General features: G+C 40.4%; 1 protein-coding gene and 1 long non-coding RNA gene across 2 annotated transcripts in view; both read right to left on the bottom strand.

The window, feature by feature from the left end:
* Window positions 1-5,204: 5,204 nt before the first annotated feature.
* Window positions 5,205-8,904, bottom strand: LOC122349416. The gene is made up of 2 exons (XR_006251451.1): window positions 8,836-8,904; window positions 5,205-8,487 (listed from the first exon to the last, which is right to left on the bottom strand). It is a non-coding gene; the product is annotated as an uncharacterized LOC122349416 (long non-coding RNA).
* A 717-nt stretch (window positions 8,905-9,621) lies between these two features.
* arhgef40 (Rho guanine nucleotide exchange factor (GEF) 40) overlaps window positions 9,622-14,154 on the bottom strand; it is a gene marked incomplete at its 3' end in the record, with an annotated part of 26,955 nt that continues 22,422 nt past the window's right edge. Inside the window, exons 23-25 of the mRNA XM_043243242.1 lie at window positions 13,187-13,367; window positions 11,178-11,288; window positions 9,622-9,716 (exon numbers count right to left, since the gene is read on the bottom strand). Of these exons, the coding sequence (XP_043099177.1) occupies window positions 9,622-9,716; window positions 11,178-11,288; window positions 13,187-13,367 (387 nt within the window). The remainder of the gene's footprint in view (window positions 9,717-11,177; window positions 11,289-13,186; window positions 13,368-14,154) is intronic.

Genomic DNA, 14,154 nt, shown 5'->3' with positions numbered 1-14,154 from the left:
TACTTTGCTGTCCGCCGGAAAGGGCTCCCGTAGTTTATAGTCGGGATCGCGAGGAAACTCGCGCTCCACGTGGGAGCTGCGCAGGTGCGCGCGCGCGCGGCTCCTCCACCGACTGTAGATGAACAACGAGACCACAGGCCACGTGAAGAGTAACGCCTGCCACTTACCCTCGGCCTGTAACAGAAAATACATGCGTGTGCAATGGAAGGTATACGTATACAAAACAGATGCATTTATTAATTTACCACTAATGCATATGGAGCATTTTTTTCTGCACAAATAATAACAGTAGCATCAATAGTAATAATGCATTTCTATATATAGATAGCATAGATTTCAACATACATCTGTTACACTCTTTGGGGAAAAAATAAAATAGGATAATATTAATTTAAAGCGTTTTGCTGTAAATTAGGAATAAACGAGTAATAACAACAACAATAATAATTAGATTAGATTTTTTTTTTCAAACAAATAAAAAAATAGGCTAAACTAATAATTCATTTGGAGCAGTCGGTCAACAACAATCTCTCTGTCGTCTCTTTCTGGTTCTGGTTCTCTGTCCAGGTGTTATTGTCTGGTTCACATGTGTTTGGGAGTTCGAGGATGATTTTGGAGAGGAATCTGGATATTAACTCACACACACCTCCGACTGTCAGCTCACACGAGTGTGTCTGCGATGTGTGTGTGTGTGTGTGTGTTGTGTGTGTGGTGTCTGATACAGTCATATCATCACCCGCCCCCAACGCTTTGATTGTCTTGTACGCCGCAGCACAAATGCACCAATTAATATGCAGAGAGTGAGTGAGACGGAGACAAAAAAAAGAAAAAAAAACATGCAGAGGTGGGGGGAAGAGATGGCATGGAGAACAGGAAGGAGTGAAAAAAGGGAGATGAAATGACAGATGAAGAGGAGGAAAAGAGCGACGTAGGGGTGGTCTGAGGGGAGATGAAACCTGATAGATGTTAGAGAGAAAGAAAGAAAGAGAGGGAGGGATGGAAGAAGAGAGCAGGGGACCGACGCTGAATCAATACGTACATATTTAGTCAGAGATGGAGGGATCGATTGGTGAGGATGGAGGGAGGATGAGAGGAGAGGGGTTAAAGGGGTGGAGTGATGTGGCATTGGCTGCTGTCTCTTTGTCGCAGTGTCAGGGTATTGATACTGTAATATCGCCATGACAATAGCACCCTGGCGACGGCCATGACGACGCCCGGCAGCACAACACAGCTGCAGTGTACCGAGGGCAGTGAAGCGGAGCAGGCCGCAGACGGCTGACTTCTGGACTCCGTGTCAGCTGGTGTTACGGCAAAAGGGGAAAAATGCACAAAAAACGGTCATGTTGTTTGCATTGAAAATGATCTTTGATTATATTTTTGAGTTTCGGGCCTCATGGTGCGTGTCGATTTAAAATCGAGTTTACACATCACTCACTATTAATCTCCTGAATTAGGTTTTTTTGTGTCTACGGATTAAAATGTGATTTAAATATACATTGCAAGTAAATCATTATCAGTATTTATTTGCTCATAATATCATTTGTAATAAATAATCATGCATTCTTGGACATCGTCTAGCGTCTACTGATTAAAAAATGTGATCAAATTTTATACCATTACAAGCAAATCGGTGTTTTGTGAGAAAATAAATAAAGATGAAGATATTGCACAAGCAGGCGAGCGTTTCACTCAGTAGAAACTATGAAGGTCTTCTTCGTGACTTTTAGTTTGAATACTTTTCGTTTCCTGTTCCTGTTTCCATCATCAGCTCTCGAGTTGCTCGGGGTGTATTTCTGTATTGTGTTCTTGTCTAGTGATTCATCTGGACTTTGATCCAGCTCTCCCTTGCTTTCCTTACAGTCTAGGCCTTTTTCAGACTGTGATGATGCATTTACACAATTATGCACGCTTTCATTTCTAAACAAACATATATTAATAACACATCGACTTAGTTTTATATTACTCTGGCACTGAATGGAGAAACAAAAAAAGTTCAAGTTTGCAAGCCATTTTTATTTCTGTATGGTGACGTACTTTCGAGAGAAACAGAATACTGACGCAGTAGCATTGGGGGGCGTGGCTTGTTTCTTCTGCGAACTGATTGGATGTCAAAGTAGACGCTTTATTCAGAAATGCACAGTAACGGTCGGAGGGGCGTGGTTAATGTTGTTCATCACAAAACTAGCGATGTTTGCTAAAACAGTAAACACGGTCAGTTCTAATTTCACGCAGACTTTAAAGGACCTTTTTAGAGTTTTATTATAGGTGTTAACGTCCTAAACGATATTAAAAACCATCTTAGTGTGTTTTTACAGCTCCATTCTCAGGAGCTCTGTCAAAAACTGGTGGATGTTGGCCTGTTTAATCGATATCCACGAGCCTCTCTTCTGATTGGCCTGTTTTTTCTGAGTGACGCACGAGCAGACCAATCAAATGTGACGACGTCACAGTTATGTCAGCTCTAGCTGGACGCTAAACAATGGAGAGACTCTTTCAGGACAGCACAGATTTGGCTACTTCAGGAACTTAAAATATCATCTTGTGTTCATTCTGTGTATGTGATCTAACACTCGATGCTACCGCCAGACAAACACACCATGACAAAGCAGCGGACTGGACAGAAACGCTCATCAAAAATGCTCGAGTTTACACACTTCTTATCAGAAAAGGTATCGTCTTTTGTTATTATGGGCATGTATGAAGTTTTATCGCATCTCACAACGTTTATTATAACAGTTTATGAAATAATAATGTCTGTGTTCATGTGTGTGAAACAGCAAATTGACCATTTCTATATGATCGTGTGTAATTTTATTCGCATTGTCGTGATTAAACGTAGCTGTAAGATTTGCTGCCTGATGAAACTGAAAGGTTTTCATCTCCATCGTGACTAGAGAGTAAACACGTGACATCCTGTCAGATCAGCCATCCAAAGCACGGCAAAAAAGTCATTTTGAATTAATCATAATTAGGATATAAAAAGTTGAAATGATCAGATGTTAAAGAAATCAATTAGATAATTGTGATTCAGTTACTTTCTCCAGGTTTTGACTGTCATGAGATTAAATCAAAGTCTTAATTTGATCATTTTTAACTTTTCTGATTTCAATTTTGTCATGAATTGAACTTTTCTCTCGTGTGACTCAGTATCTCATAATGCTGAGCCAAATTAGACTTTATCTCACAATTTCAGTGTTCTGACATGATTTTAACTTTATCTACTATCTTAGCCTGTCATGACTTGGACTCATAATTTCTAGTTATCTCATGACACTTATTTTGATATCAGCTATAATGTGGATGTTTTTAAAACCCTTTTTTCATTGTTACAACTCACAATTCTCATAATTATTATATTTGGTGTCTCTTAATCGTGATGCATAATTATGAATTTTACCTTACGGCGGTCATACATATCAGCATGTTAGTATCTCTTAATTTTAATAATTTCAACAATTTTTCATACATTATGGCTTTTTTATCCAATCATTTAAGTTTATATGATGTCAGCAATGTCTTTTGACATTTTTATGGTTTAAGATTTACCACAGCAGAGTAAACCTGCTCTCTTTGTTTCTCCAGCTCGTCACGACCGTCTATACATCTCTTCTTGTTATGCTTGTGTGGACGTGACGGTGAAGACCTGAGAACTGGCTTCAAAAAAATTCATCCCAAGAATAAAAATATTAGGAGAAATCGAATGTTACCGTTTTTATTGTATTTTAGATCAAAAGAACGCAGCCCTGGCAAGCAGAAGAGACTTTATTATTATTATTACTCATTATATTTTTTAATGGTACTGTAGATATTATATTTACTCGAAACGCGTCGCAGGCCGGATTCAAACCCGCACCTGTGGACACAGCAGCTCCGTGACAGATGACTCCCTTACTGGTGTTAATTGTGATTAAAGGCATGTTTTCAGATATCACATGAACTCATAGCTGCTGAGAGAGAGAGAGAGAGAGAGAGAGAGAGAGAGAGAGAGAGAGAGAGAGAGAGAGAGAGAGAGAGACAGAGAGAGAGAGAGAGAGAGAGAGAGAGAGAGAGAGAGAGAGAGAGAGAGAGAGAGAGAGAGAGAGAGAGAGAGAGAGAGAGAGAGAGAGAGAGAGAGAGAGAGAGAGAGAGAGAGAGAGAGAGAGAGAGAGAGAGAGAGAGAGAGAGAGAGAGAGAGAGGCGTGATCTTCAGGACCAACGGCTGCTTGTCACAGAAGTCAGTGTGAGTGAGTGACCGACCGACCGCTATCCTCTCTCTCTCTCTCTCTCTCTCTCTCTCTCTCTCTCTCTCTCTCTCTCTCTCTCTCTCTCTCTCTCTCTCTCTCTCTCTCTCTCTCTCTCTCTCTCTCTCTCTCTCTCTCTCTCTCTCTCTCTCTCTCTCTCTCTCTCTCTCTCTCTCTCTCTCTCTCTCTCTCTCTCTCTCTCTCTCTCTCTCTCTCTCTCTCTCTCTCTCTCTCTCTCTCTCTCTCTCTCTCTCTCTCTCTCTCTCTCTCTCTCTCTCTCTCTCTCTCTCTCTCTCTCTCTCTCTCTCTCTCTCTCTATGATGCGCGCTTCCCCTCGCTCGCCCCATCCCTCCTTAATATGATGTAAAAAGCTAATCGCATGCAAATGTCTGTTGTCCCGGTAACACGGCCGAAAAATCCCTTTGATGTTTCACCCAACTCATTCTCTCCACGTTCTCTTTGTTCGCCCGAGTCTCGTCAACACCCCCCCTCTCTCTCTCTAATCCTCACACTATCTCTCTCTCTCACCCCCCCCACATTTAAACCCATTCTCTCGCTCTCTTCACATTTCTATCAAGACAAAAAACTTCTCTGCCCTCAGCCATACCTTTCTCACACTCGCTGCGTCTGCTGAGCCCCCCTCACTCGTCTGTCTCATTCTTTCGCTCTTGTTCTCCCCTCTCTGTGCCTCTCCGTCTGTCCCTCCTTCATTTCCCATCATACCATCTACTGTCTTTGGCCTCTCTCTCTCTCCCTCGTTTTCTTTCTGTCCTGCACGCTCTTTTCATCTCTTTTTTTCCTCCCCTTTCAAAAACGCGATGCCTTCTGCCGGTCACTGAGTGGCTGCCATTTTCAGCGTGTCAGTAATGTTGTCAAGTGCGTATCCCATAATGCTCTCATATGCACTAAATGTCATCAGGCTCTAAAATGGCTGCGGGGAGAGAGAAAAAAAAAGAAGAAGAAGAAGAAGAAGGGGGTAACGACTCGGTTCCGTTCATTTAATATTCCCACAAAGACAATGAGACCGTTACAAAGTCAAAAAGGAGCATGCGATCTAAAGCGTTCAAAAATGTAAACATTAATAGTCGAGGAGGCTTATAAAGACGGCTTGTTTCTCCGGCGCACGCTCCTGTTTACAATCAAAAGCGTGAATCAGGCCAAGGTATTTGTGGTTTGGGAGCGAGCTGGATCGCACACGCCCCGCCGCCGAGAGTATTTTTGGCCCGAATGTGGCTTTGCTGTAGATACAGTGCATTCCTCGCACACTCGCACAGGTTCGGGGCCGGTCCCGCGCTCCGCTCTGTCCTCTGAACTGCTCAATAATTGAAGAAACTGCGCAGCTTCCCGTTTCTGTCGCTCAGCTGCACTCGGTGTGAGGTGTTATTGTTCTCCTCGGTTTTCCAAGTTTCTTTGAGACTTTTTTGTTCTCTAAGGAGGATAATCTGTATTTATATGGTGTTACTACTATTGAAGGGATATTCAGAGTACGAGTCAAGGTCAGTCGACAGACATGTGGCGTAGTGTCCTTTAGCACAGAAAGCTTTTTCAATGGCTCTGTCCATTTTCTTAAAAAAAAAGAAGTATACTTTGACTTTTTATCTCATGAGCAATGATATCACTTACTTTTATTTATTTTTTTAACATGATTTCTACTTAGTGTCTCATAATTCTGATTATTTTACATACTTTTTTATCTCACTATTATAATGTAGTATATCACAATGTTGACCATTTCAATGTGTCTGTCCCTTTTATTAAAAAAAACTCTCTCCCTCTCTCTGTCTGTATATATATATATATATATATATATATATATATATATATATATATATATATATATATAGAAACACTCCATCTTGTTTTGAAAATAGACTTATTCTCCAAGTTAATAAATAACAAAACTCTTTGGTCATTTTTGAACACGATGCTAATGGTCTAATTGGATTCAATGATCTATGCTAAGCTACGCTAAAAGTGCTATCACTAAACCCGGAGATCGTCTGAACGGATTAAAAACGGTAAAACTCAACTTATTTTCTCTGGGGGAGTTGGAGAATGAGCCCATTTCCAAATTGCTAAAAATGATACCACTTCTTTTTCTCCAGGGACTTATGATGGAAGTAAATTTTGCCAATTTTGTAAAAAAAAAAAAACTCTTACCTCTTAGAGTTATCATTTTAAATTTTATATCGTTATCTTAATTTCAGCTTGTCGTGATTTATTTATTTTTCTGCCTCATAACTACGACTCAGTATCTCTTAATTTCACTTTCATTTCATAATTTCGACAATAGTTTCCTCTCTTTTTGACATTTTCAACATTATTATTACAATAAATAACTATAACAATGTTATTAAATGATTGGTATTTAGTTTTTTGTCCTGAATAACATCCTTGCGGTGGAAATAAGCTTCCATACATTTATAATACAGCTGCCGCTCAATGTGTCTTTTGTGTTTCTCCAGAATATCATAACCGTCTCTCTATCTGTGAGTGATTTATCCAGCCATACCGCTCTAACTTAGCACCTTTTAACGATAAAAATGCTTGTATAAAACAATGAACTTTTTAAAAACGGCCCCCATTCACTTCTCGCTGTAAGCTGTAATCAGATATCGCTAAGCGCTAAGCGCTAATCAAACGCTACGCCACAAATGCTGCCAACCGATCCTAACTTGTACAGAACACACTTTTAAAAACCACCAGCGCGTCAAGCTCAGTACGCCGCCGGACAGCATAAAACCTCTTCAGAGCGAGCAAAAACTAAACTTTGGCTGTTGTTTGATCGGCAGAAGACAAGCTCAGAAGCGCAGAGTTTCCACCATCTAAAATATGCAACAAGACAGATGAGTTGAAGTACAAACAGAGCTTATAAAGGATGATTTTCCAGAGTCAGACCTCATAAATTCAAAAGTGGATTACAGTTGCTGGAGTCAGTTTTTACGCGGTTGAACCTTTGAGTAGATTAGCGTTCCAGCATCTAATACTCTTTAAGACTGTGCAGAATCTGGCTAATGGAAAAGCTGAGGGCGGAGTTAAGTAATTACATAACTCATAAAGCATAAAACACGCCATCCGTAGCAGCTCTCTTTTGAAACGCAGGTCTGGATTTGGCTCCGGGATCGGCCGGGCCAATAAAAGACAGCTGGCGCTTAACTAAACTCAGAGAGCGGAGAAGAAAACCTTCCCTTTTCCTCAATGCTCCGAGATGGAGATGGGCCGAAATACCAGATGTGTCCTCGGCCAAAAACAGTCGGGGTTCGATGTACAAAATGCGTTGAAGCCGTTAACTCGTATATCACTCGAAATAAGTTGCACCGACGCAGTTTTGCTACTTTTAATATCGAGTTTGCGTTTGGCGTAATCTTCGCAAAACGTGTCTTTGGTTTGGATCCGATCCGCCTTTGCTCGAGTCTGAAGATCCAAGTGAGCGAAAGTTCACGCTGAGCTTAAAGTCAACATCGAATCTCAGGTTCCCCCCGGTAGTCCTTTAAACACTTTATATCGTATCATTTCCGGCCGGAAGTCATTTCAGAGGTGAGGGAAGCCGTTGCGTATTCTTTGGTATAAAGTACAGCAAATATTCACGCACAGGTAAACTGCATTCAAGGAATAGTTCGCACAAAATGATCATCCAAGTTTGGTTTGGTTCGGAGAAACGTGTCTCATCAACGGATGCTCTGCAGTGAATGGGTGCCGTCAGAAAGACAGTCCAAACAGCTGATAAATAAGCGCAGTGATCCACAGCACTCCGGTCCATCAGTTAACATCTGGAGAAAAAGTCGTCTCTTCTGAATCAGGAGAGAAATCTGCAGAGGTCAAGCCAAAACACGGCTGGATTTTTTACGGATTAAGGACTTAAAACAGTCTTTATGCTGGATGTCTTCTCCAGATGTTAACTGTGGATTATTGAGACGTTTTTATCAGCTGTCTGGCCGCTCAATCTGACGGCACCCATTCACATCCATTACCGAGACACTGATGCAATGCTACATTTCTCCAAGTCTGAATCAATCTCGGACATCTCGGACGGCCATAAAACGAATGCATTTTGATTTCACGTTGACTTTAAGGTCATCTTTAGCCGTTTCCGGTGCGCGCGTGGGCCTGAGACGCTGAATCCACTTTGATTCACTCCCTGAAGTCAATTATCAAGAGCAACTGAAAGTAAAAGAAGCGAGACGTCTCCAGTCTTCTGTGGTCCTGTCTGTGTCCAGTTCTCCCAGTCGGAAATGTGTTTTGATTAAAGAAACAGCACCAGATGAGTCTGAGGAAAAGACAGAAGTGATGCTATTATGAGTGGAAATGTATATTAATTTATAGTTAAAATATGGGGAAAAAATGCTTAATTTAATACAGAAATCTGTAACATGGCCAAAAGCTGATATTTATATTATTAAATTATGATGCTCGTAATATATAACTGTATAGCAGATACACAAAACTATATATAAACATCCGCTGTCGCTCTTTAATAGTTTATTATTACTCTTTAAGTGTTCTGCTGGATGCTGTAAATACATGATGTGGTTCTAAAGCAGCATCCTTCTCTGATTTTGAAAAAGAGAAGAAATGTATTAATAAACAAAACAATACATTTAAATACAGTACTTACATTACTTTTAAGACTCGCATTAGGAGTTGAAATGATTCACACAGAGGTGGAGGGCGAAGAGCTCTGTAAAACATAGACTACCATCATCATCACTACACAGGGTGTGTGTGTGTGTGTGTGAGTGTGTGTGTGTGTGTGTGTGTGTGTGTGTGTGTGTGTGTGTGTGTGTGTGTGTGTGTGTGTGTGTGTGTGTGTGTGTGTGTGTGTGTGTGTGTGTGTGTGTGAGTGTGTGTGTGTGTGTGTGTGTGTGTGTGTGTGTGTGTGTGTGTGTGTGTGTGTGTGTGTGTGTGTGTGTGTGTGTGTGTGTGTGTGTGTGTGTGTGTGTGTGTGTGTGAGTGTGTGTGTGTGTGTGTGTGTGTGTGTGTGTGTGTGTGTGTGTGTGTGTGTGTGTGTGTGTGTGTGTGTGTGTGTGTGTGTGTGTGTGTGTGTGTGTGTGTGTGTGTGTGTGTGTGTGTGTGTGTGTGTGTGTGTGTGTGTGTGTGTGTGTGTGTGTGTGTGTGTGTGTGTGTGTGTGTGTGTGTGTGGGTGTGTGTGTGTGTGTGTGTGTGAGTGTGTGTGTGTGTGTGTGTGTGTGTGTGTGTGTGTGTGTGTGTGTGTGTGTGTGTGTGTGTGTGTGTGTGTGTGTGTGTGTGTGTGTGTGTGTGAGTGTGTGTGTGTGTGTGTGTGTGTGTGTGTGTGTGAGTGTGTGTGTGTGTGTGTGTGTGTGTGTGTGCGTGTGTGTGTGTGTGTGTGTGCGTGTGTGTGTGTGTGTGTGTGTGTGACTCACCTGAGTGTGTGTGTGTGTTTGCTGTGTGTGTGTGTCTTTGAATCTCTTGCAGAGGCGGGTGAGTCTCCCTCTTTCATGCTGCCCACAGAAGATGAATCTGAACAACTGCTCTGAACTGAACAGAGACAGAGAGAGAGAGATATACACACAAACACCATAGTAATAGTAATTATTTTATGTACAGTATATATATAATAGACTAGAAATGATTGATTGAACTTGACTGGTCAGCTTGAAGCCTTCTCCTGATCCCAGATGAACTCTTCTGTGATTTTAAATGCAGTTTTGAGCCAAAAACTCATCACCAAACACCACTGACTTGTACATATGGGTGCCGTCATTTTAGACACATCCAAAACTGTTGCAATAGAGATGGAAATGTTTGGAAGTGTGTGTTTCTGTTCTACAGAAGGAGTTTGAATACTTTAGTCCATGTAGTACAGGCCACTGGTGTTTGGCTCAAGGCTTTATTTATTCTTTAAGCAGGCACTGTCATGCTAGAATGGAAAAAAGGTTTTATCCGAACTGTAGCCATAAAATAATAAGCATAAAAAAAAAAATTCTATGTATATTTTTTACAAATTATCTTCCTTAAATGTAAGACCTAAGCCTGTAAGATCTTATAGGCATGAACATTTAAGGGAAAGAATATGCTTAAAAAGCCAAAATATATTATTATTATTTTTTCTAGTGGGTGCAGGACACTATAGTTCATTTGTGTACGTGGGGAGTAAACTGTGACATATTCTACATATTATAATATATGCAATAATTCTTTATACAATGTACTACCAGTAAAACTGATAAAAATTGTATTTAAAAATACTCATTTTGAGCTGCATATCTTTTGCGTATGTGTTTAGATAATGCAACATTTTAATAAACAGCGATAATTTCGGTTCGAATGCTTATTTTTTAGAAGTGTATGAAATTGACCCTTGAACATTCACGTGATGAGGGATAAAGTGACATCTGGTGGATGATTATGAGTATTACCTACAGAGCACAACAACAGGAGGATGACTGTGTGTGTGAGTGTGTGTGTGTGTGTGTGTGTGTGTGTGTATGTGTGAGTGAGTGTGTGTGTGTGTGTGTGTGTGTGTGTGTGTGTGTGTGTGTGTGTGTGTGTGTGTGTGTGTGTGTGTGTGTGTGTGTGTGTGTGTGTGTGTGTGTGTGTGTGTGTGTGTGTGTGTGTGTGTGTGTGTGTGTGTGTGTGTGAGTAAGTGTGGGAGTGTGTGTGTGTGTGTGTGTGTGTGTGTGTGTGTGTGTGTGAGTGAGTGTGGGAGTGTGTGTGTGTGTGAGTGAGTGTGGGAGTGTGTGTGTGTGAGTGTGAGTGTGAGTGGAGTGAGTGTGTGTGTATCTGAATGTGAGTGTGTGTGTGTGTGTGTGTGTGTGTGTGTGTGTGTGTGTGTGTGTGTGTGTGTGTGTGTGTGTGTGTGTGTGAGTGTGTGTGTGAGTGTGTGTGTGAGTGTGAGTGTGTGTGTGTGTGTGTGTGTGTGTGTGTGTGTGTGTGTGTGTGTGTGTGTGAATAAGTGTGTGAATAAGTGTGTGTGTGTGAGTGTGTGTGTGTGTGTACCTCTGTCATTCAGGCTAAAGCTGGAGTCCAGGTCTGAAACTGGAGTTCCCGTCACATCCAGAAGCAGCTTACTGGAGACTCCCATACACAGAGACTCCTTCAGACACAACTCTACACACACACACACACACTCACACCATTCAGATACACTGGTCCCAATAACACCTAGACACTTAAATCACACTGAAAATGTTGTGTCGTTGAGTTTCAATGTTTTGGTGTTTTAAGTGAATAAAATCAGTTCTTCTCAAGACAGCAGAATATAATAACCACAAACAAACATCTTCATATTTAACACTACATTAACGATTTCTTTCCAAATGTGTGCTGGAAAAGCATACTGGGCATTTTTTCTCGACTTCCTTCTCCGTTATCCCATGCATTTTTTTGAGTCCACTGTATACAAACGGCACTGAAACAGGAGGACCGACGAAACTGAATGAAACGCGTCGTTTAAGAGTCTCATTTGCATAAAGAAAAGAGAAAAGTGCAAATGCAAATCAGTGCCTTAATGACTGACACGGATTCGTTTTCCATCATTAATTAATTGTTAATCGCAAATTGGTCTTTTCCAAAAACTGCCCCTAGACAAGATCCTGCAGAAAACACGCAGACGGAAGATGTCTAATTAAACTGCCTTTTAGTGTTGTCTTAATTAGACATAAATAACTGGGTCAATAACGGCAAAGTATTTGTATTTAAGAGCTCATTAATTAGAAAGGACGGGCACTTACTTAATTAAGCAGAACTTTGCGGTATTTAACTAATGGATTTTTGACAGCAAACTCGAAAACTCAAGATATTGTGGATATTGAAAAATATCAAAAACTGTCAAAAACCCAAGCGTGCTCATCTGCATGCATCACAAGCCCTATTCAAATATTTCATATGGTGATGCTTGGTAATTTTAGCATTTACAGGCAGAAGCGGTCCGATCCGCATCCAAGATATTTCCCTCTAAACGCCACAGAGAACATTCCTGGCAGAACAACGCTGTGTTTTTTGACAGACACCAGGCTCGTGTGGTTATTTACTTCTGTCTCTGAGTTTAGAGGACGAACAGAAACTTTCGCTGCTCCTGAAATCACGAGGGTTGAGAATAATAATCATAGGAGCACTCTAGCTCTGAACCAGAATCATACAGACCGACAATTTTAACTCTGGCTACTTATTCTGACCACTGTAAAAAAAACAGATGTGAAAAATAAGTGAGCTTAATTATACTGAACGAGCACCGAAAGTCTATCTATCTGTAATTAATGACATATTATAGATAATGCTGCCCAAAAGTTCTTTGTTTGCATGCTATATGTGCTGTGCATGTGTTATGTATTGTTATGGATAATAATGGTAATTTTAAGATTAATTTTCTGATGTATCTACTTTCTTGTTTAAACTTTGCAATAGGTCAAAAATATATAAATATATATATATTTTTTATACAAAAACCCACCAATCTGCTTCAGAGGACCCCCCCGAAGGCGTATAGGTTAGTTTCATGATGGATATATTTACAGATCTTCAAAACACTGGCCACCATCCACCAGCATTACCAAGCTTGAAAGAGCCAGGTTAACAAAAAATAACTATTATACATTAAGGAAGTCATATACACCTAGTATGGCTTGGGGGTGAGAAAATATGCCATAACTATCTTTTTAAAGTTTTTTTAGTAATGAAGCAAGTGACTCTTTTTACGAATGAGTCATTGACTCACTAGATTTGTTCAAAAGCAAAGATTCATTCATTCAATGTAAAATGTCAGCTGTTTTTTTTACATTTCTTGACTAAATAGAGCAATACAGACAACAGTGACTTGTATATAAAATAAAAAAAATGTATAAAAATGTATAACACATTAGCAAACTCTCTCAAAAAGCTGTTAATCTCTGCGATAGAGAAGCATTTCGATTGACTGCAGTCTATGGGTTTTCAAATTTGGACCAAACTTGCAAACTCCGTGTACAATGTCCTTAACGTGTACGAGGGGTCAGAGGTCATCTCCTAACCTGTGTTGTGGATGGCGTGAGTCCAGAGCAGCTGAGCGATGTCGTGGCTCCAGGTCTCTCTGTCCTGAACGCTGGAGGCCTGGAGCGTGAGACAGTCTCTGGTGCGGGCCGACTGTCTCACCCACACCTCAAACCTCAGGCCGTCCTCGCCCACGCTCTGAGTGAGACCCATCTCACCCGTCTGAGGAGACACAGGCAGTCTTTAAAGTGCTCCAGTTATGGGTTTTTAAAGATGTCCCACAGCTCTAAGTGAATGAAAACCGTCCTGCACAGTTTAAAATCTGAAAGTGCACCGTGTACAAAGTCGCTCAAAAGAAAGAGTCGACTCTTTTTTTCAAACGAATCCCAAGCCGTTTTCATGCATGCACACTTATTGGTCTGAATGAAAATGCTAATTCATTCTTTGCCACTAGATGTCGCTTTTTAGCAGGTTCCCCAGTAATTCACCACATGCGAAGTGAAAGTCCGTTATCGTTATCTCATTTTTAACCAAGATGGCTTTTAGATGGCTTTGCTCTGGCTTTGCTTTGTCTCCCACATATTTATGTATATATCCATGCATGACAAGTCCACAAACTGAGATTTCATTATAATATACTTTAAAAAGTATTCACTCAAGTGTGAACCCAATGTAATGTTTTTCCAGTTAATAGCAATTAAATGAAAATCACAGTTTCAATTATATTTATATTAAATGCAATTAGCTTAACTTTAGTGTATCTGACTCTCTTAAGTGGGACTTAAGTACATCTTTATATAAAATGTCATCTATTTTTTCAAACATTGACAAGGATAAACCAAAATGGACTTTAATGTAATTTCTATTGATTCTTCTATTGAAATTTCTAACTCGTACGCCATGTACATATTTGTATTGATGTATTTAAGGCACATCAGTTATAATAAAGTTCTTTACATACGCTTTGGTTAACACACCAAAATAAGCATACATTTATTAAACTGTTAAC

Source organism: Puntigrus tetrazona, chromosome 7, assembly GCF_018831695.1.
Source record: "Puntigrus tetrazona isolate hp1 chromosome 7, ASM1883169v1, whole genome shotgun sequence".
Lineage (NCBI taxonomy): Eukaryota > Metazoa > Chordata > Actinopteri > Cypriniformes > Cyprinidae > Puntigrus > Puntigrus tetrazona.
This window is presented reverse-complemented; position numbering and strand designations above follow the sequence as displayed.